Consider the following 23,135-nt stretch of genomic DNA (forward strand, 5'->3'; position numbering starts at 1 on the left):
ATTAAGCTGTATGAGCTGTTTGTATATTTTGGAAATTAAGTTGGTTGTGTCATTTGCAAATATTTTGTCCCATTCTGTAGGTTGTTATTTTGTTTTGTTGAGTGTTTCCTTTGCTGTGCAAGAGATTTGAGTTTGATTAGATCCCATTTGTTTATTTTTGCCTTTGTTTCCTTTGCTTTTGGAGACAGAGCCACAAAAATACTGCAATTTATGTCAAAGGGTGTTCTGCCTGTATTTTCCTCTGGGAGGTTTATGGTATCTGGTCTTACATTTAGGTCTTTAATCAATTTTGAGTTAATTTTTGTATGTGGTGTTAGAGAATATTCTAGTTTCAGTCTTTTACAGGTAGCTGTCCAGTTTTCCCAGCACCACTTATTGTAGAGACTGTCTTTTCTCCATTGTATATTCCTGCCTCCTTTATCATAGATTAGTTGACCATAGACTGTGGGTTTAAATTTCTGGACTTTCTATCCTGTTCCATTGATCTATGTGTCTGTTTTGTGCCAGTTCCAGACTGTTTTGACTACAGTAGCTTTGTAATATAGTCTGAAGTCAGGGAGCGTGATTTCCCCCAGAACCGTTCTCCTTTCTTAAGATTGTTTTGGGTATTCAGGGTCTTTTGTGTTTCTATGCAGGTTTAAAATTTTTCATTCTAGTTCTGTGAAAAATGTCATTGACGTTTTGATAGTGGTTGCAGTAAATCTGGAAATGGCCTTGGGTAGTATGGCCATTTCAGTTGTACTGGTTCTTCCAGTCCAAGAACATGGTATACCTTTCCACCTGTTTGTGTCGTCTTCAGTTTCTTCAATCAGTGTCTTGCAGTTTTCGGAGTACAGGTCCTTGTGATTTTCTTGCTTCTAGTTGTGGCCTTTTCTTTTCCACTAGAGAAGTTCCTTTAGCGTTTGTTGTGCGGGTGGTTTGGTGGTGCAGCATTCTTTTAGCTTTTTCTTGCCTGTGAAGCTTTTGATTTCTCCATTAAATCTGAATGGTAGCCTTGCTGGGCAGAGTATTCTTGGTTGTAGGCTTTTGCCTTTCATTATTTTAAATATATTACGCCGCTGCTTTCTGACCTGCAAAGGAAGTACCTCAAAACATAACCATTCTACAGGGATCCAAAATTATAATTTTATAAAACGATAAAATTATTCCCATGCCCTAGGCTCCTAATAGGATGTGTTTCCATCCTAGTAAATTGTGTTTGATTTTCCTAAATTACTGTGCACGATGTTAAATTGCATCTTGTACCCACAAGTAGTTCTGTGGGGACTGTGGGCTGTGCATAGTGAAGGGCATTAGGGCTGGAGGTGTCACCAGTTGCCCTCTGCTCTCTTTCCCCTGCTCTCCGTCTGCTGCTGAGGTATCTTCCCAGCGGTCCGTGTGTCTTCCTGACAGCCTTTTTCCTAGATTATACAATTGAACGTGTATGAGAATGAGGCTAGGCTTTAGAACCCAAGAGGACTGCGCTGAGTTCTCCTCCTCCCTCATGTCAGCTTTATGACTGGACCAGTCCTTTGACTCCTCTTCAGCCTTCTTTGCTATGAAATGGGGCTAATGTAGGGTTACACTGAAGAGTGAATGATAGTTATGCTGTGCACACAACACGTCAAATGCAGTGCCTGGCAGGGTACTTACTCTGTGAATGGAAGCTGTTAAGATACCTGGGTTATGATCGGTACTCAGTGACTGGTAGTTCCCTTTCTACTCCCAACCCAAACTTTCCACGTGTCCTGTCACTTTCAAATAGAAGCTAACCAGTTCTAGGAAGCTTACCTGGGCTATTGGGCGTTTGTTAGCTAGTGGACCACTCTTTCCATGTAGTTGTGTGAGCTCTGCTGCTGGTCTTGTGGTGCATTAAGCCTTGGGTGATGGGAGTGGTGGATTTGCCTTCCTGTCTGATGTGAAAATACAAATATACTGGATGTGTCTGTTTTCCAGGTACAAAAGCCGCACAAGTAATAAACAGGCACCATTATTTTCCTCTCCCGTAGTTATGTGCTGCTCACCTGCCGGCTGAGTCAGAGGCACCCAGTCATTACCAGGCGGTATGTCGCGCACTGTTTGCAGAGACAATGGAGCTGCATACGTTTCTGACTAAAATTAAGAGTGCAAAAGAGGTGAGTGCTACTGCTTTCCTGTGGATTGGCCTGTGAAGGAGAAACCTGAATTTTCAACATTGCCCATTGTATTTTGTGAAGTATTTATTTCCGTCCTTCTGTGCTGAAAGTCATTCAGGAGAGAAGCAACTTAGGCAGAAGTACATCTATCCTTTATTACTGTGTGAATCCATCTTATAAAACAAAGATTTTTTGTGGGGAGGGTATCACTCCGTGGTAGAGCGTGGGCTTAGCATACATGAGTTCAATCCCGAGTACCTCTATTGAAAAAAAGTTTGGTAAATATTAGAAAAGAGTGCTTTTAACGGTTATAATTATCTTCCCCATCTCGTTGGAACTGAGATTGCCTCCTTCAGAGAGGCTAGTGGTATTTTTAGGGTGTAAGTATGGTCTTGTGGGGTTAGAGTAAGCTAAGTGAGTTCTTAAAGTGCTTCCACTTCTGAGCTTAAAGAAAACTATTAGTAAATATTTTATCTATTTTAGGGAGCTTAAAATTTTGTTTTTGCACTCAGTGGAAACTTTGCTTTGCCAAACACATTCTCAGGAAGAGATTATTTATTTAAATAAAAGTGTTTTTAAATAGTAGCCTCACAAGTGGAGTAAAAGAACACGAGTGTTTGGAACCATTGGTAGCTCTGGTGATGCCCACAGAGACCGGCCAGGCCTTGGCCAAGGTGGGGACCTGAAGGTCAGGGTTCCAGCCATGTGTCACCCTGTCATCTCTGGCACCAGCCACATCTAGGTCTTCATAGGTTCTAGTTCTGTCCTGTTTCCCTGCTCTAGTTCCTTACTTTGCTGATCTCTTCTCAGCCTTTTCCATTCTTCTGCCTAGAAGCTCTGCTCCGCTTTTAAGAAGAAGGACTCAGCACCCCTGGGCTCTTCTTGGGACGCCTGCTCCCCAGGGGCAGCACTTTCTCTTGCTTGCCCCTTGGGGGCAGCGGCTCTGTCCTGCTCAGCCTCCTGTCTCTGGACTGAGTGGGCTGGTGATGTACTGTCTCTGATGCTTCTGAACAGTGGCTCTTCATACCTGTTCCAAAGCCCCTGCCACCCGCTTCTGTGATTCCAGAAGCTGCTGTCACTGCCGTCATCCTGACTGATGTGTTCGGTAAAAAGAGACTGTAGCCTGTGTCCTTGACTCTCCTCTCCTTCTGCACTCTGCTTCTGAGCACAGCTTCGTCCTCCTGATGACCCGCCATCCTTCTGCCCTGGAAGTCATGGACTCTCATCCCTCATCTCCTGTCCCCCTGCACTTTGAGTGCCTCCCCTCTCTGCCACCTGAACTGCCCCCCCCCCCCCCATCGTCTGCCAGTTTGTCAGCCCTTCTGGGATTCACTCCTTGTCCTACATGGATGAGGTTTAGTCACTTTGCCAGGAGTTCAGGCCCACATGTCCAACCTAGATTATTACCCCAGCCGCCTGCTGGTCTCCTCACTGTAAATTCTCTGTCCGATTCATCTTCTACTTTGTCAACGAGAGGTTTTTTGCAGACGACAGATCTACCTTGAGGGGTCCAGCTCCAGGGCCAGACCGCTATGTCATCTTCCAGGCCTGGCTGGAGGCTGGCTTTCCCTGGCAGGCCTCACGAGGGCCAGCTGCCCTCCCCACCCGGGACTGGCATGCCGCACTCTGCTTTTCTGGAGGGGACCCCGTGGACTTGGAGCGCTTCACCAGCAGGCCATGTGCACACGCACGCCTGCGGCCCTTGCACAGGTGCCTCCACTTGCAGGACCTTGGTGGGGGCACCTGCTATCCTGCTTGCCCCGCCCGCTCCCAGGCCCGTGACGTGTGTCGGGGGACTGTTGGCCAGCACTCTTCCGCAGTGACAAGGTTTCCCCCTGCACTGTCGTGCAGTGTCATTCTGAAGGTGAGCGGAACGGGAGCAGCACATGCTTGGTGGCCTCTTGTTGGCGCTGTCGCAGTGAGGCAAGAAGACGTGACCATTGCTTTCGCTTTGCCTCGTCCTTCCTGACCGCTGGACACCTGGCAGCTCAACACAGGAGGCTTGCGCATAGAGTGAAGTTAAAGTCCATTGTTTTGCACACGAGGCCTTCGTGGCATTTCACCTGCTTGTTTTTATTCTCCTTGTCACCTCTGTCTTCTTTGCGTTGTGCACTATCCAATCAGAACTACTTGCAGTTTCTGAGTATCTGGTGCTTGTCTGTCTGTGACCCAGCACGTCCTACTCTTTCTACCTGGCCCTTCCCCTCGCCTTTCTGCTGGGTGAGCTGCTGTTTACTCACCCTGCCCTGCTCACAAGCTGCCTCCTCTGTCAAGTTCTCACGGCCCCCCTCCACCCCAGAGTCTGTGCCCTTCACTTTCTCTGTATCTTGCACATCCTTCAGTCTTGCTTCTCATACTCCATGGTAGCTATTTGCTTATTTCTTTGAACTTTTTATTCACGACTGTACCAAATTCTTCTTGAGATAAATGTGTTTTAAATCATCTTCGTATTAATGACTCTTATTGCAGTGTGCACACATAGGAAACAGTCTAGAAATGTTGGTTAAACTGAAATACTTAATGCATTATGTCTGTTTTTTCGGAACTTGGATGGTTTTCTTCTGGTTGAAAGAAGGCAGTTTTGAAAGCATTTCTGACTATTAGAAATATTTTGGCCAAGAACTTCTAGTAAATACAAGAAGTTTTATGGGGGTATAAATGAGGTCTTTGAGTGCTCTGTCCATTCTTTAAGTTTACACATAAAAATTCATGTAATAGTGAGTCTTGAAGGCAAGCCATAAAATATGTGAAAATCCTGATACAAGAATATTCTGTCATTTAATTACAGATTTTATGCCATATAAATTTTCTGTCAATACTGAGGTTTTAGGAATAAAGTCTTAGAGGGTCCAAATGGATTTCCTTTTCCTCTTCAATGTATGCAGCTTCTTGAAATTATAGAAGGTTTTCATACATATTAGTTCACATGTGAATGTTAGCTGATTTAACCTTTAACGTATTCTCAAGAGTGCTAAATTCACACTAATAATAAAAACTCTGCTAATTTGGTAACTTTTCTGAAGATCTCAAAATACGCATTTTAAAAGTCAATCTTCTATACTTGTGAGTTAGTATATATCAGTTGGAATTTTCAAAGTAATAAACTCTAATACAAGTTGATTGATTATCTGAGTATCAGTGATGCTTTGGACAACTTTGTGTTTCTGTGTTTGTGTGTATAAAATTAGGGTACAATCTTAGTATCAGGACATTTGAGCTCAGCTGCTGATAGTGTTCTTGATTTGGGAGACCAAAAGTACTTTAATTATATTACATTTCTTATATGCTCTACTGACAGTTTATTAAAATATGAAACCCGTAATCTGTTTCCAAGTGTTACAGTTGTTTTATAAAGTGGTCATTGCATTTACTAGACCTACCTACTTTACAGAGTACAGGGTCTTATAGTTCATCATTTATTTATTTAGAAAGCAAATTCATTTTCATTCTGATCTCTTTTCATAATGTGATGATTTTGTTCTTACACAAGGAATGAGGTTGTTCTCCAAATGATAGGGGAGATTTGGATGGGCCTGCTGTTATTGTATCTCAAAGGCCATTTGATATCCTTGAAAGTAAGTACATACTCTTGCGTCTCGTAAGCAATGTGATATCCTTGCACGTAGTGTAGCTGGAGGGGCCATCTGAGCAATCCATTTAGTGCATCAGGCTGTGTGAAAGAGACAGCTTGTGCCCTGCTGCCGGTGACCCACCACAGCCCAAATCCCCCCCCCCCCAACCCCCCGACTGGCTAGGGCGGAGTGGAGAATTTAGCTTGTGTGAATTATTTTATGGGAAAAGAAGAAATTGTATCAGTGGTGGTGTGCTTTAGTTTGTTTTTGTCTAGGTAGTTTTTGGTCATCCTGGTTTTGCTATTATTAAGTGAAATTACTCTTTAGTCCCTCAGACGGTAATTCCTGCTGCTCTCCTGTACTGTACGCCCTGTGGGTAGAAAGCAGACTCTGTTGCTTGCTTCATTTAAACCTCAGGAACAATCCTAAGACTAGGAAGTCGGTTGATTCCGTCTGTCCCTAGCATGCTGGAGCCGTTTGTGTCTCCATGTTGAGAGTGTGTGGGGGCCTCACCCCTGTCCTCCAGGGGTACGTTGTTTCACAGCAGAGGTGTAACTGTAGAAAAAACTTGATGGATCAGAGAAGTACACTGTTTTAAAAAATCTGTCTTTTAAGAAGAATCCTTTTTTAATTTAAGCAAATAAACCACTTCTTTTCATTTACATTATATTTAAAATATGTATATCAACGTTGGTCAGTTTTTCAAAGCCCCTTTGCTGTTGGTGAATCACATTCTCCCAGTCATTCATGTGACTGCTTAAGTCACATAGCCTTTGCTAGATTTCTGTTCAGTTGTCTTTAAAGAGGGAAGAGGGGGCAATTAGACATGCTAACTGTGCGTTAAGTCATAAAATTCTCTGCAGAAAAGTGTAATTCATGTGGCTAAATCTTTGTTCTGTTCATTCACCAAGATTTTCCTCATTTTTGTGCCAGTCTTGTTTTGTGTAAGCAAAATGTATGCAGATAAATATTTTAAACTGCATTTTAACTGCATTCCCAGTAAAATTTCCTCTTGTTGTGTACTATTTCGTATTATGTGTCATGCTGTTTTATGATACATTTTACATTTGAGATGGAGTTTATAGGAAGGCTGCTCAGTGCTGTAGATTTTATAGAAAGCACAGGTTGTCAGCATTGAGCTGGTATCAGTATGGACTCAACTTCTGTATTTCAAAGTCTAATGGTAAAAACCCCTGCAAAGAAGAAATTCATAACACAGTAACATTAGCTGTAAGTGGATGAACGGTCACAAGAACTGAGCGCGGGGAAACCATGTTCACGTCGCTGCAGCGAGACTCCAGATTATAAGGCGTGTGAAAGGTTTTTAAAGCCGTAATTTCTGTCGGGAGATGAAAACTCCCTCTCCCCTTGCAGTTTCCTGTATCAGACATGCAAACACGCCCAGAATGAAGGCAGAGCACCCAGGTGCTGTGCTCTCTGCGGGAGGAGGCGTCTGAAGCAGTGGAGCCGTCCCGGGTGCCTCAGGCCAGGCCCTGCGGGTGTGGACTGCTGATTTTCCAACTCTGAGGAGCTTTGATCTCTTCTCAAGTGTGCCGGCACCTGTGGGGCTTGCGGATTTAGTTTCCTTAACTCCTCTTACAAATTCTGGGTTCATTCACCCTCTCAGGTGTGGTTCTTCCCTTGCATCCTTCAGTCCTCAGCAGAAGGGATGTCTGGGGCCTCCCCTAAACACGCTAGCATATTTATCAGACTCGGCCTTTTCTTACAGTCGCAGTACGCTGTGTACTTCCTCCCTGGCAGCCACCAGCCTCTGGTTGTCTAGCTGGTCTCTCCTGACTCCTTGGTGTCTGCCACTAGGATATATTCTCATTGAGGCTAGAGACCTTTTCTCTCTAACTCACTGTGTGTCCCCAGTGTACCAGTGCTTTGTAAATACTTGGTCAGTGTGAATGACTTAGAGAACCTGTTCAGGTTCAGATGTTGTAGGTCTGATTTCTCACCACTTGCCATGAATCTTGGTCCCCTGACACTCCTGCCTTGTCTCCCGAGGGCAGAGCCTCCTTCGTGTCCTCACTTCCGGTGCCTTCCTCCTGCAGTGGCCTGGCCTCTCCTGCCTGAGCTGTGGCAAGCTTCCTGACGCTGTTGCCCTTTTCACAGGCGGTCTGTCCACCAGCATTACGTCCCTGCGTAAAGATGTTGTTGACGCCTTCATACTTGTGGGCGGGAGGTTTAGACCCCTGAGCATGACGTAGGGACTGTTTACAGTTGGACCCCGATCTGACCTGCCTCCCCACACGTGCATGTCTTCCCTTCCTCCAGTCCCCGATTGCCTAGGGCCTCTGCACCCACTGAAATGTCCTTTTCCTCTCTTCTCTCAGTTAGAAAATGCTTACTTATTCTTAAGACCTAACTCAAATGTCCACTATTCTGAAATGCTTTTGCTGATCAAAGTTAATTTCTTCCTTCTCTGTGTTCATTCACAGAGCATTCTGCCCTGGCTCCTGTCACTCAGCACGCTCTGTCGGAATTGTCGTTTACGTGTGTCCCCTCACTGACTGCGCCTTCTCCAGGACAGGGCCGTGTTTATGCTGCCAACCCCGTCAGAGAGTTAGGCCAAGAGCAGTGTCTCCTGTCGTCTTTTCAGGTGTGTTCCCCTTGCTGCTTCCTCAGCTTAGGGCAACCCTAGGTCTCTTCATTAATGAGACTTTTTTTAACCTAATGAATGTCACATTTTGATTCTAGAGTTGGATTTTCCTGAAAGTTTAACACATGAACATTCGAGAAGAAATGGAGCAAAAAGAATCAGCCTTAAGTTGTTTACAGCCATCCCCTCACATTCAGCCTGTGCCCGGGGGGACCTCGGGAGTAAGGTTGAGACTGAACTGCTTGGTTTTTATTAATTTTTCAAAGATTTACACTCTAAGGAAACTTACATACTTTGGGGAAAGAGACCCAAAACCCTCAGCAGCAGCTCTGAGCTAAAATAATTTATAATTGTTAAACATTTATAATCCCTGGTGTCTCATTCTTTTTATTAAGTGATTGACATTTTTGTTTCAGTTAGCCTCATACAAGAATCATGGTTTTTTGAAGACATCTTTGAGCTCAGTTAATCTTACATAAGATATTACTAAAATATTTTACTTAAAATGGAGTATACTATATGTATATAAAATGTATATATAAAGTACCTTCTGTTGCTGGGGGGGAAAACTTTTTGGAATTGATTAGGCTGTTATGAAATTATCTTTTGTCTGTTCCTTAAATCAAATAACCATATTTTATAACCTGCAATTGGTTGAAAAAAAATCGAATGTAAATATTTCCCACCCAAGTGTCTCTTAACAGCCAGTAACCAAATCCACCTGTGTTGTGGTGCTATTGGTAATTAACACATTGACTCTGAAGATATCTGCTTGTGACATGACTTCAGGCTGTCTTCTGCTTGAATGAAATGCACTTACAAGCAAAGCCACAGGACCTCTGTCTCACTCACATATTGATGTATACTTTAATTAGCTTTCTCATATTCCCTCCCTGTCCCTCTCATGTCTGCTCCCAGCATCTCTAATAATAAAACTGCGATGACATTTAACTTAACTGGAAGTTTCTTCCTAGTGCTAAAACAGATTTCTGTTCCTCCAAGTGCTGAACATATTTTTTGAAAGAAAGAAATCTACCATCAGATGTCTGTCTGTAAGGTTGCCATTTGTTCATTTTAATTCGATCACCTATCGTTTGTAACTTTTTAAGGCCCTTGTCAAAATCTTTTTTCTCTTTGATTTGTTCTTTTGTGAGTGTCAGTAAACGTGCAGAGCACTCACCTTCCAGCAGTAGTGAAATGACCCTCTCTGCCCTTAGATTTCTTTGCTTTGTCCCTTCCCCCTGCTAAAATGCTTCAGAAGAATCTTTTTTGTAAAATAACACGTCAGAACTCTTCTGCCTTTCAGGTCCTGTGACTCTGAATTTAATGAACTTTATTATATCAGATAAAATTCACACGTCAAACTCCTGGAGTGCGGAAGTACTGCCATGCGCCATGCACCTCTGCTTCTGTCCCCAGGCCATTCGGTGTCTCTCCCACAGGCAGCGGGTACTGTTCATGTCTTCTCTTTCCTTGAAGAGGTAGCTTATGTGTAACTAACAAAAACATGCCAGTGTTTTTCTTCCCTGTTCTACACTGTTCTAAACCTTGCTTTTTTCATTTAGTAATACGTCTGGAAGATCACTCATGTCAGTGGGTAGTGTCTGCATCTCTCGTGTCTCCATGATAGTCTGTCATGCGGAGGTACTGTTACTGGTCTGATCAGTCCTCTGCTGACAACGAGTAAGTCACTTCCAATCTTTTGCTGTTTACAATGCTGCAATGGATAGTTTTTAACCTGTCTTTCTTGGGTGTGATCACATATGTGAGATAAATTCCCAAGAGTAGAGTTGCCGGGTCAGAGGAGTTGTGCATTTATAATTTTCATAAGATACCATGAGATTGTCCTTCATAGTGGTTTACTAATTGATACTTTCGATGGAAATTTAAGTGTCTACTTTTTCTGCATCTTCACAATGTGTTTCCTAAGTGATAAGTGAAAATTTGTATCTCATAGTTTTAGTTTACGTTTTCTTTACTATGAATGAGATTGGGTGCCTTTTCATACCCTTAAGGGCTGTTGTATTTGTCAACTGCCTATTCATATTCTTTGCCCATTTTTCTAATGGTCTTGGTCTTTCTTACTGATTTGTATTCATTCATTAGGAAAACAGCTTTTGTGATATAATTTGTAAATGTTGTGTCTTACATTTTAATGAGTGTTTTATAATGATTATCACTGCATGTTTATAGTTTGTGAAAATTGTTGAGTATAAAAACTGAATGGGCAGATAGATGTCTTTAGGGAGATACTGTGAGTCCAGCTACTTGGGGAGAGATGGTCACTAGACACTCAGCCTGCATGTGTGTATGTGTGTGGGTGTATAAGTATATTGGGAGAATAGAGGAGCAATATTCCTTTCCTAGAACCTAGAGATGAATTCCCTCATTTTGATGACTTCATCTTTACTTTTTCTAATTTCCACAGTGACCCATATAAATTTGAATTAAACTGTACAGAATAGGCAATTTATAGTTTAGTATCTTAACATTTTCATATTTTTCGTAGAAGTTTATGCTCTGACTTTCTCTCATGTCTTCTCCCTGTCCCACCCCTCTGGGAGCAGGGACACGTTACATCTTTAAGAAAGTGCCAGAGAATTCCCCGAGCATCAAATCTGCTGACCATATGCATCAATGTCGTTGTCCATTTATGACTTTAACTGGCTCTAAAAATTCTGTTAGTTTAAATCTTTAACAGTCGGAAATTACTAAGGAAACTAAAACTGTCATGAGTATCTTGACAGATTTCGGACTTTTCACGTCTATTAACATTCACACATCCTAAGGAAGACTTTGTGCACAGCGTGTTGCCCTCCGTGTACTGCCTTGTTCTCCATTCTTGTCTGCAGCAGACTTGCTCAGGGAGTTGTCTGTTGTCGCAGTCTCCACTTCCGCCTGTTCCGTTCTTCCCTTACCTCGTTCCACCTTTGTTCCTTCCGCTTGACTAAACAGCATGCGAGCATCCCAGCAAGTAAGAACAGACACGCAGATTAGCAGCGAGCAGCACAGCGGGAAGGGTGCCATCCACGGTCTCCAAGCGGAGGGGCTCATTTTCTCCCTCACCCACACACAGCGGCGTACGTCCCATGAGAGAAGAGGCTTTTTCTGTCTAGCTTACAACTGTTTATGGAGTGCCCCAAACTGTGTGCAGTGCAGTAAGCAATTAATAAATACTTGTTCAATAAATAAAGGTTGAAAAAAAAACCCCACAGTGCCATAGAACTTGATGAAAATGTAACTCGTATCCTTTTATGATTAGCCATTAGCTCTTTAATATACATGGGAGCTTTCCATTTGTCAGAAGAACTGCTGCAACTCCTTGGGGGCTTTTTTGTGCTCTAATTTCCAAAATGTTAATTTGGGGCTGGTAAATATGATGATGAAGTCCTTTTTCCTGCTTTTCTGTGATAAAAGTATCTGAGTTAGGAAGGACATCATGACTCTTACTCTGTGAGGCTAATATGTATGTTCTATTTATCACATGCAATGTTTATATTAGTGACTTGGTTACTTGTGAAATGTATTTAATAGTCTATGTAAGTAATTTCTTTGAAAGTATGTTAGAATATTTTAAGTGAGTAAAAAAGGTTTGTTCAAGGAATTATTGAAACATACTCCTTTTTATACATTTAAAAGTTTCTGATTGAAATATGTACGCATTATACAGGGAATACCATTAAATAAGTAGTTTAAAATGGGTAGCAATATGGAGGAAAATGGTGATCATTAAAATGCTGATATTAAAATCTTATTTTAATATATGAATGTATTTGTAAGGGTGGTTTAACCTAAAAAGAGACTTTTGTATGTGAGCTGATGTTGAATCTATGCAAATAAATTAAAATTACTCTCTGAGCATTTAATGTACTTGGGATTCACAGAGTAGATTTTATTTATTCTTTTAAGATGCCGGGAACTAAAAATGTTGGCATAGAGCGATTCTAACTGTAGCTTGAGAATGGTTACGTCAGAAACAGGGAGAGTTAGCTGCCATGTGGACGCTGTCAGTTAGAACTTTCTCTCCATATTCCCAGCACAGGCTGGCATCTGTTACTACATTTGTGCAGGCAAAAAAGGGAAAAAAAATTTTATGCAGAAGCTGGAATATAACTGATGGAAGTGTGTCTCTAAAACTAGAAAAACCTGAGATTTCTACTTGCGTATTTATCCAAGCTTGTTCAGTTATAGTATTTATAGGCTCTCAGCTACTTTGCACTGATTTATTGCTGAGTCAGGACTTTTACTTCATGATGAGGCTAAAAAGGTCTCATTTGGTAAAAGAAATGGTTTTGTAATTGCATGGAAGTGTTTACAATCAAATTCTCGTAGATAACTCATTGGCTTACAGGAACTAATACCTACTAAGTAAATACCAAATGACTCACACCTGCCAGTCTGCTTCATATGAGCCAGGCTGCATGTGTGTTTCTTCTGTGTTATTTTATGTAATGTTAACAAAATCCAAAAGGTATTCATTAGTCTATACATTTTACAGATGAGAAAGTCAAACTGGAGACTCGAGCAGTGATGTGCTGTCCAGAGTCACACAGCTGGGCAGTATCTGAGCTATGGTTTGTGCTGCTTACTGTTCAGAAACATAAAGAAACGTGAAATTCTCGGGCCATTCAGTGAATCATCTTCAGGATTATAAGCAGCAGATAGTTTTTCTCAGTGGCAGGGAGACAGGGATGTTGTCACAGTCCAAGTAAGAAAGAGATGTATGAAGTCTTAACAGTGAGGCCATCCTGGCTACATCCGTCAGGGTGTGTCGGAGGATGGGAGCAGTTGAGGTTGGGTGGGAAAGGGCCATGTGCTCCGCACACCCTTCCACCAGGCCCCCTGAGACGTGGAAGCATGAGCTCGTATTTCTGGAGTAAAGGGACATAGTGAATCACAATTCTTTCCATTGCAAGTGACAGAAATCCACTGGAATTATCACAGGTGGAGTGGGCAGGAACATATGGCCCCTCATTTGGGAATGGCAGGGCACTGCTGCTGCGGGCACAGCAGGACCCAGCATCCCACAGGCCGCGACCAGGGTCGGCTTTCTCACTCAACATCCCTGGACAGGCTCCTACTAAAGGCAGCTAAATTGACAGTCTGCAGCCCAAATCACACATTTTCTCAGTTCAGTAACTCTAGCAGAAAGTTTTTTAGTTAACGGAGACAAGAGGTCTTGGAGGAAGACAGGGAGTCAGGTTACCCACTTGGGAACCGGTCACTGTGGGTGGGAGGTAGGCTGCGCTGCCTGGTCAAGGTGGCGTCCTCACCCCGTGACTGGCGGTGAGGGGCTAGGAAGCAGTCAGCCCTGCTGAAGGCGCGGGATGTGCGTCCCCAAAGAGAGAAGGACTGTTATCTGATGGGAAGGAGGGGAAGGGTTTCTGGGAAAACAACAGATGGCCACAGAGGGATCATGTAGTTCCGTACAAGTCAAAATATCTTTGAAAGAGTGAATTCTCCCTTTAAAATTCATGTAAATTTTGTTTTAAATATCTACGTCTCGTTTTATTTTTCAAATTTTCCATCTGTAGATTAATTTACTCTCCAGGAAATAGACTCTGGGGTAAAGTTTGAATTCAGGAGGTTATTGGGGGTTACTCTGGGGAGCACCTGTAAGGGGTGAGGGAAAGGTTACCTATGATGCAGGTGCGGCAGGCTGCCTCAGGTGATCGCGAAGGGAGCTCAGAACCTGGGATGGCCCTTCCGAGGTGTGCCGCGTCGAGGCCGAGGCCAGGGGCCTGACCTGTGTGACTGGTAGTGGGCCACCTGGAGGAGAGCCTAAGCTTGCAGGGCAGCTGCCTTCTCTGAGTGCAGCTGCTAGGACGGGGCTGGGCTATGACAGCCCCCAGTAGCCGGTGGAAGAGAACTTTATTGGGAGTCGGGGTGGGGGTAAGGTGTGGGCCTGGGTAGCTCGCAGAGCATCCAGGAAAGTTATCTCCAGAAAGATGTGTTGTTTATTTGTTGTTGTGAGTGCTCCCTGCTCCCTGGCATGTACCTCTCCCAGAGTTGGACCGAGTTCCCCAGAAGTACTTAAGGTACTCCAGTGTGAGGGTTACAGCACAGGCCCTGGGAACCCATCATGGGGGATTAAGAAGACAAACTAACGGAGGGAGAAATGGAAGCAGAAGGAGCAATTCGGAGACCTACTCTAATCAGCTTTTTGGTAGCAACCGTAGGAATCAAGAAAAAAGATAGATACTTCCAAGTTGCCGAAGACTTCGCATCTCCTGCTGTCTCCGTACATTTGTATTGCTTTCTCTTGTTTTGATCGTGAAAGGACCTAAAAATCATTGGAATTTAAAAAAAAAAAAACAACACAAGCTTGTAAAGATGAGTTTCTCCATCGTGTTTACAGTGTTTTCCATTATCTTTGGTTTATAGATCATTGGGTAAACAATATAGTGCTTACTCTGGGAGCAGCCTTTAGGTGACGGGAAATACTGTCCCATCCCTTCAGGGGATTCTGAATTTAGAGAAGAAAATACAGATTGTCCTCTGGATAATTTTCCTTTTGATTGAGCTTCCTCTTATTAAAGTTGACTCGATAAGAGCTATTGAAAAGATTTAAGTGTTGAACATTCTCATTTGAAAGTATCTTAATTCACTTTTTCAGCAAATGTTTACTAAACACCTACTGAGTGCAGGGCACTGCTCTAGAGATTTGAAGAGCCCCAGCAGAGCAGACCAAAGCTACTCCCTCATGAAGCTTGGAATCCAGCAGGGAGAGGCAGACAGTACGCATAGTACACAAACCATATGGACTGTTAGAAAGCAGGATGGACTGTGGGAAAAGTCATAGACGGGGGTTGCTCATGGCAGGGTGTGGGGCTGGGAGTTTGCACAGGATGGTCAGGGTAGGCCCCACCGGGAAGGTGACGTCTGAGCAAGAACGAACGAGAAGGCTGTGTGGGAATTAGCCCCATGGGTATCTGGGTGAAGCATCCTAGGGAGAGGGGACGAATGCCCTAAGGCGGGAGTAGGGAGAGACAGCAGGAGAAGAGGTACTTCCTCTCAGCTGCCTGTGTGGAGTGTTTGGGTGGGTGGGTGACAGAGCCTGACAGAGTCCTAGGGTGCCTGAGGCAGTTCACCTCCCGACTCTCTCTTTTCTTTCACTATTTAACTGTAAAAACAAAAACAAACAAACAAACAAAACTGGAGGGAAGAATCTTCTAGTCAAGAGAATAACGTGTACTTTAATTCTTTTGGGGATGGAGCCTGGGTTACCGTCATCAGAAAAAATAACATGTGTTTCTTTTTGGTCTCTTCTCCACTCAGCTCTGACTTTGATATTTCATGAAGATGTGGTCTTGGGTTGAAGACTACGGCTAAAGTCATCAGAGTTTTTTTTTTCAAAGATTAAAATCCCTCATTTCTCACTGGGGATGATCGGTTGAGCGTGAGAACTGGTGTGTGTGCACCAGGGCAGCTGATGCGTCTTAAAGACAGAGAGCCGGGAGCCCGGACTCAGTCAGTGATGACCGTCACTCAGGTTGTGATGTGACGTCACCCCAGCTACTAAGTGCCCATTGTCTGTAAGGCCCACGCACAAGCCACAGATTCCATTCTTTTCCCTGGTGTAATACCAATTCATAAATACTTACTCTGGCAAAAGTGAAGTAGAATGCTACCCGTCTGTCTCCTGAGGGTCCTCTAGGAGTCCGGACACGTACATTTCCAGCAGGACCGCTCTTCTCACTGTCTGGTGCCTCATGTCTGAGTCCCTGGTGCCACTTCTGCCTGCTTCTCGCCTGCTCCATCAGTCACCTTGGGGGTGCAGCCACATTAGCGTGCTTCTGTGAGCCTCAGTTTCCCCCGCAACATGGGTTGTGATTGGGTTAAATGATGGCTGCCTGAAGGCTTAGCCCTTGTCCCTGCTCTGCAGACTGCTGCAGCTGGAGCCTTGGAGAAGAGGAGGGCTCTGGCGAGGAGCAGGGAAAGGGGCTGGGGCCGCACAGAGGGGAACTCGGATGTGCCTGTGGTGGGGGGGTATGAATGCAGGCCTCTGCTGTGTTTCACTGATGGGGAGGTAGATGGTGGGATCTTCTTGTACAGGTGGGGAAGAGGGGAGCCTAGACAAAGCCATGACTTAGGGTGGCACATGTCTTACTGCGTAGCCGCAGTTCACCTCCTGCGGGAAACGTGGTGTTTCTTTTAAAAATAATTATGGAAACATATTTTGAAAATCAGAAATATTTCCCCCCATAATTTCTTTCCTAGAGAGAGAAGAAATAATGCATTATTTATATCACCTTTTAAGTTCAGAGTAATTTTATATTCTTTCTGTGTTAATATTCCTGTACATTGTTGAGTACACAAAGCAGTGGTGTTATTCTCATTTTGCAGGTGATTAATCCATCTGAAAAGCTAAAAAGGTTGTTTGTAAATATTTCATTAGTAAGTATTCATTATTTTCATATAAAATTAGGCATCATACGGTGCTCTTATATATATATATTTTTTAAATTGAAGTAGAGTCAGTTTACAATGTTGGGTCAACTTCTGGTGCACAGCACGATGCTTCAGTGATACATGAACATGCATATATTCATTTTCATATTCTTTTTCACCACAAGTTACTGTAAGATGTTGAATGTAGTGCCCTGTGCTATACAGTGTAAACTTGTTGTTTATCTGTTTTATATATAGCAGTTAGTATCTGCAAATCTTGAACTCCCAGTTTATCCCTTCCCACCCTCTTCCCCTCCGGTCACCATAAGTTTGTTTTCTATGTCTGTGAGTCTGTTTCTATTTTGTAAATAAGTTTGTCTTTCTTTTTTTAGAGTCCATATATGAGCGATATTGTATGGTATTTTTCTTTCTCTTTCTGGCTTACTTCAGTTAGAGTGACAATCTCCCAATCCATCCATGTTGCTGCAAATGGCATTATTTTATTATTTTTTATGGCTGAGTATAGACAGTGCTTTTAAACTCAGTCGAAATGCAAACAGACAAACAGGCTCAGCAAATGTAAAATATATTAGGGTTGAATTATTGTGAGTAGGAATTGTTTTCTCAAATTTGTGATTAATATGTAAATATAGTTGAACCTTGAACAACATGGGTTTGAATGGTGCAGATCCACTTACACATGGACTTTTTTCAGTAAATACACACACTGTTACACAGTCCAGGGTTGGCTGGATCTGGGCATGTGAAACGGCAGGCACAGAGGGCTGACTGTGGGACTTGAACACCTGCAGATTTTAGTATCCGCTGTTGGTCATGGAAACAATCCCCCAAGGATACTGAGGGATGGTGGTATGTTTTACCTTCAGCATTTCCTTCAAATTGCAAATGCTGAATGAATGCAATTTAAAAGGGTACAAACTTCCAGTTGTAAGATGAGTAAGTTCTGGGTATGTGATGGTGACTGTAGTTAACAACCCCATGTTACACAGGTGAAAGTTGCTAAGAGAGTAAATCTTATATGTTCTTACAAAACAAAAAGATAATTATGTGAGGTGATGGAAGTGGTAGCTAACCTTATTGTGGTAACCGTTTCACGATATATACATGTATTAAATTAAAAATGAATGCATTGTATGTATTGAAATTTATTCATTAAATTACTTGACAAATATGTATTGAGCATCAAAAATGCCAATACTTGAGTAGCTTCTGAGAATAGAATTCCGTGTCGTGAGGTCTAGAGGGAAGCCATAAACAAGTGTGAAATTGCAGTGTTGATGAGAGCTACAGAGGAAAGGTGTGCGGTGCTCTGAACTGTACAATAGGGAGGTCTGACTTACTCACGGAGGAAGGGAAGGCTTCCCTGAAGAAGTGGTGATCCTGTCACATCACTTGATACCTGACCACTGGGGGAGGAGCAGGAGTAGGCAGTGGGGGAGTGGAGAGCGTCCCGGGCAAGACTGCTTCAGAAGTCCAGGCCAAATAAGATGCTGCTGGATGAAGGGGTTTGCCGTGGAGACAGAAGAAGAGGACTTAAGGTAGAAAAACAGGGAGGAAGTCGTATCTGTGAGATTAATGATGCACTGAGTATGGGGGTTGGGGGAAAGGGAATGTTAGAAGATGTGAATTAATATTGTGACGGAGGTTTATCCACAAGGCCTTACAAGGAAATTAGAATGAGTGGTTTCAGTTCACCCCTCTGTAGGGCTGTGTCTAGTTTAGTTTACTGAAATTGGCTGAACTTTACAGAGGAATAGCTTTTGTACTGTCTGCTTCAGAAACACTTCTGTTTATATTTTATCTGAAGGTATCTATTTGAAATTTTAATTTGAGAAGGTAGCTTGATGAAATTTTATGCCTAAATGTTTTATTTGAATTCTAATTGGTAGAATCTGAAGAAGATTCAAGAGATGGAGAAGAGCGATGAGTCTAACACAGACCTGGAGGAGCTGAAAAATGCTGACTGGGTGAGATAGCTGGGTGTTCTCTCTGTTGCGTTCAGTGTTGAAGAAACTGTATCATGCTTTTTAAAATGCTGGTTTATCTTAAGGACTGTTGTATGAATTGATACTACACAAATTTGAATGCCTAGTCTTACATTTGAGGAAATAGCTATTCTCCATTTTAAAAAAGTATCTGATTCTATTAGAACCACCCGCAATGTCTCTGGGAATTTCAGCATTTAAAAATATTGACCTTTCTAATTATATTAATACCTTAGCGTGCTTTTATGTGTAAGTCGAAGTTTAAGCTCTGTGTCAGGATTTAGTGAAACTATAGTGTGGTCCCCTCATTTACCCACTGAGTAGTCACTGGATTAGGGCCCTGGGATGCAGAGTGAGTAGCACAGGGCTCTCTGCGCTCACAAAACCGAAGGGTTCTGAGTTCAAGGACAGATGGTTGCGGTGGATCTGTGCGTCCATTGTTTTATGTAACTGTGACTTTAGCTTCTGAAAAGTCATTTGTAAAGTTTTTGCCAAACAACAATGTATAAAGAACTGAGCACACCACAGAGCCTGTTTGAATCCTTCCATAGACTATAGCAGAAGCTTCTGATGTGAGTAACCGTCCCTAACTGATCTGTTCTGAGAATTCAGAGTTTCACGTATCAAGTTTTCTTAAAGCCTGAGAAGATCGAGAGAAGAGACAGTTTTTTTCAAAATGAGGTAATATTTGAACTGAGTGTTAAAGGAATGAGTAAGAGAGGTTGAGACTGGAGCATCCCCCAGGGAGATCTGAGTGTTCTGGGGAGTCGTGTCAGGATGCCTTTAGCGGCAGAATCTTAGAGTCTGTTTTGGATTGTCATATTTTAGAAGATGATCTAAAGGATATGCCACAATATTAAGTTCCTCAAATTCTCTTTGGAATAAGAAATGATACACGTTTGTTTAAAATTACAAATCGTTTTTGAGGATATTTTTGAGAAATTTAATGAGTTATTTTATGTAGACAATTCTTACAAGTATATCACCTGATTTTTAATATATTTAGGTCACTTTTTGAGCCACTTATTAATTTCAACAAACTATGATATTTCACCTAAATGCCATATTGATTTATTCTTCACTGACGTTAAGAATATATGATAACTTAGCTTATAGACAGGAAAACAAACGGGTTAAAATATAATAATAATATACATATTTAATGTATTTTAAATTATTGTAAATGCTTCACATGTATCTCATTGTCTTGAAGAGCAGACAAAGTAGCCTACTATTGTTTGTAGACAAGAAAACTGATATTTAAATAATTTGTGCGAAGATAGTAATAACATAAAAGTTGTCATTTTGAACATTTTCCAAGTACAGAACTGCAGCTCTGATCCTCTCAGGTTGGTGAAGGGTACCGTTTTCTTCAACTGACTAGGAAGACAGGGTTCAGAGAAGTGAATCAGAGAAGCTTGCTGGAGATCGGATGGCAGTAGATGGTCGTATTAGGTAGCTGTGGTCACGGCAGTGCTGTGTGACTGAGCACTGCAAGGTGCAGCAGCATTTATTTAGCTCACGAGTCTGCCCATGAGAGGGTGGCTCCATGCCGTCCCACCCTCCTCCTGGGTAGTCCCATCAGCGGGTTCATGCCAGCCCAAGCATGATGTTCTCGTGGCAGTGACAGGAGCAGAGTGACAAGCATTATGCATCTGCTGCTGAAGCCTCTGGTCATGGTCATGTCCATGCATGTTCCAGTGGGCAGCCAAGTCACAGAGCCAAACCCAAAGTCAAGTGTGGGAAATGCGCCCCTGTTCAGTGAGCAAAGCCACGTAACGTGTCACACGAGGGGGCAGGAGGAGCTGAGGCCGCGAATGCAGGCTAGCACAGCAGGCGAGTTACGGTTTACGCGCAGGTGTCTCTGCGGTTGAAGCCGGTGGGTGCTCTGCTGGCTTTCTGCCTGCTTTCCAGTATCCTAAAATCTAATTTTAAAAATTGCTTCTGTTTGCTTTACTCATTGTTTTGTGATCCAAGCATCCAAGCTCTTCATTTTTTCTGTATGACTGTAGCTATTTAGAGGAACTAGTACGTTTATTAATGGTTGTCTCCCCAACATTGACTCTTGAAGGCTCGATTCTGGGTGCAGGTGATGAGGGATTTGCGGAATGGAGTGAAACTTAAGAAGGTTCAGGAGCGCCAGTACAACCCTCTGCCCATCGAGTATCAGCTCACGCCTTATGAGATGCTCATGGATGACATTCGATCCCGAAGATACACTTTGCGAAAAGTGATGGTAAGTAACAAAGAAAACTCTTAATGGATCGTGGTTATTTTTCAATAATCTTATTTGTTGAAAATGCTCTTCTTAATATTATGTTTTAAAAATTATTTCTTCTCATAAAAGTAATACATGGTCATTATAGAAAAGTTGGAAAATACAGTCGACTCAAAGAGGAAGAGTTACAAATGTGTAATTCCACAACCCAGACAAAAATTTTGCTAACATGCCGGCATATAACCTTCAGTCTTTTTTCTATACATTTTACTTGGACAAAATGGATTAATGGTGAATACTTTGTTTTGTAACCAGTTATTTTCACTTAACACATTATAAACATCTTCCTGTGTTATTGTATGTTCAGCATCATCATTTCTAAGTGACTGCGTCTTTGCCAGCTTATGTCTGTACCAGAGTTTATTGAGCTAATCAGCTCGTCCAGTTGTAAGCAGCTTATTTTCAGTATCCTTGTACATGAATCTTTTTGAATAACTACAGTGAAATCCTTGAGTTAAACTCTCAGCAGTGGAAGCCTGGTAGCTTTGCCTGTGCAGCGTGACCTGACTCTCACCACCTCTGCCTCCGATACCCTCTGTTCCAAGCCGCCGCCGCCTCTCACTCGGAGTGTTGCTGCCGCTCCAGTCTGTCCTACCCTAAAGCGCCCGGAGCAAACTTCTTTAAGTGAGAACGGGGTGATGTCGGTGCCCTGTCGGAACCTTCCGCTCCCAGCACACTCAGAGTAAACTCCACTTCCTGACCTTGGCCACCAGGTCTGGTCCGGGCTGCCTCTAGACCTCACTTTCCACCACCTTCCTGCTTGGTTTTCCCTCTGGCCACCGTGGTCCCTGCCACTGCCTCACAAGTGCCTCGCGTGCCCCTGCAGCGGGGCCTCTGCTGTTCCCTCCCCCTGGGGCCTCTTCCCACACGTCTGCATAACTTGCCTCGACTTTCCAGGTCTCTGCTCAGATGTCTGCTCATTAGGAAGGTCTTTACCTGCGTGTGTCAATAGCTCACGTTGCCATGTATTTTCAAGTTTACTGTGTCCCTTACAAATACAGGGACGTGGTGACAGTTGCTTCTTTGTGTTGCTCTTCTTGCTGAGTTTGTTAGCTCTGACAGTGCTCTCGATGTGCTGTTTAGGATACTTTATTTTACGTATATGCTCGTATCATCTGTGAAGAGAGGTACTTCTGCTTCTCCCTTTCCTACCTGGATGCCCTGATTGGAACCTGCACTTCGTTGTTTAACAGGTGCTGCGAGAGCAGGCACCCAGCGTTGCTGGATCTCTGATCAAGGGGGAGGAATCAGTCCCTCACTGCTGAGTGTGATGTTGGCTGTGGGTTTTCATAAATGACTTGATCACGCTGAGGACATTTTTTTCCAGTCCAAGTTTATAGCGTGTTTTTATCACGAAATTGTGTTGGGTTTTGTCAAATCCTTTTTCTGCATCAGTTAAGACAATCTTGAGTTCTTGTGCTTCATTCTGTGGATGTGGCACTGAGTGGTTTCTGTGTGTTAAACCACCCTTGTGTTTATGGGGTGAATCCCTCTAGGTCGTGATGTATAATCCTTTTACTACCCTGCTGGATTACTGGCTGGTACTTTGTTGAGGATTTTATATTCTTACTCAGAAGGGATTTGGCCTGCTGTTCTCTTGTGGCATCTTTGTCTGGCTTCGTATCAGGGTAATGCTGGGCTCAGAATGAATTGGGAAGTGTTACCTCGTTTTCTAATTTTTGAAATAGTTTGTGAAGGACTGGGGTTAACTCTTCTTTAAATGTTTGAGTTGAACTCACCGGTGGAGTCTTCTGGTCCTTGGCTTTTCTTTATTGGGGGGTTTTTGATTGCTGATTCGGTCTCTTTACCTGTTATAGGTCTGTTCAGATTTATTTCTTCCCTCCCCCCTCCTCAGGACTCTGCCAAACTCTTCTACTTACTAATTCTCTGAGTGTAGCAGGACCTCCTTGATCAGAGCCTGAGTTTGTCTCCAGAATGTGAATCATGTTCCCATTTCTTCTCATTACCCTGGTTTTGTACAAGGATGAAAATAAGAGGTAAAAGACTTTTTGGATTATGAAATAATTCAGTGTAGTATTATTTATTCCATTCATAGTCATTTTAGACACTCTCTGTTGGAAAATGTATCTCAACCGTAATTTCCCAAAATGATAGAGCTAAGTGGACTTGGATTTTCCTCAGTTCTACGTAGTTACTTCTGCTCTGAAT

At 42.9% G+C, this 23,135-nt stretch overlaps 1 protein-coding gene across 3 annotated transcripts in view; it reads left to right on the forward strand.

Moving 5' to 3' along the window:
- SPIRE1 (spire type actin nucleation factor 1) overlaps positions 1-23,135 on the forward strand; it is a 140,902-nt gene that overhangs the window by 86,382 nt on the left and 31,385 nt on the right. For all 3 annotated transcript variants that reach the window (XM_074352348.1, XM_074352349.1, XM_074352350.1), the window contains 3 exons: positions 1,989-2,114; positions 18,593-18,670; positions 20,760-20,924. In XM_074352348.1, coding sequence (XP_074208449.1) covers positions 1,989-2,114; positions 18,593-18,670; positions 20,760-20,924 — 369 coding nt within the window. The remainder of the gene's footprint in view (positions 1-1,988; positions 2,115-18,592; positions 18,671-20,759; positions 20,925-23,135) is intronic.

This window comes from Camelus bactrianus, chromosome 24, assembly GCF_048773025.1.
Source record: "Camelus bactrianus isolate YW-2024 breed Bactrian camel chromosome 24, ASM4877302v1, whole genome shotgun sequence".
In the NCBI taxonomy this organism is placed as follows: domain Eukaryota; kingdom Metazoa; phylum Chordata; class Mammalia; order Artiodactyla; family Camelidae; genus Camelus; species Camelus bactrianus.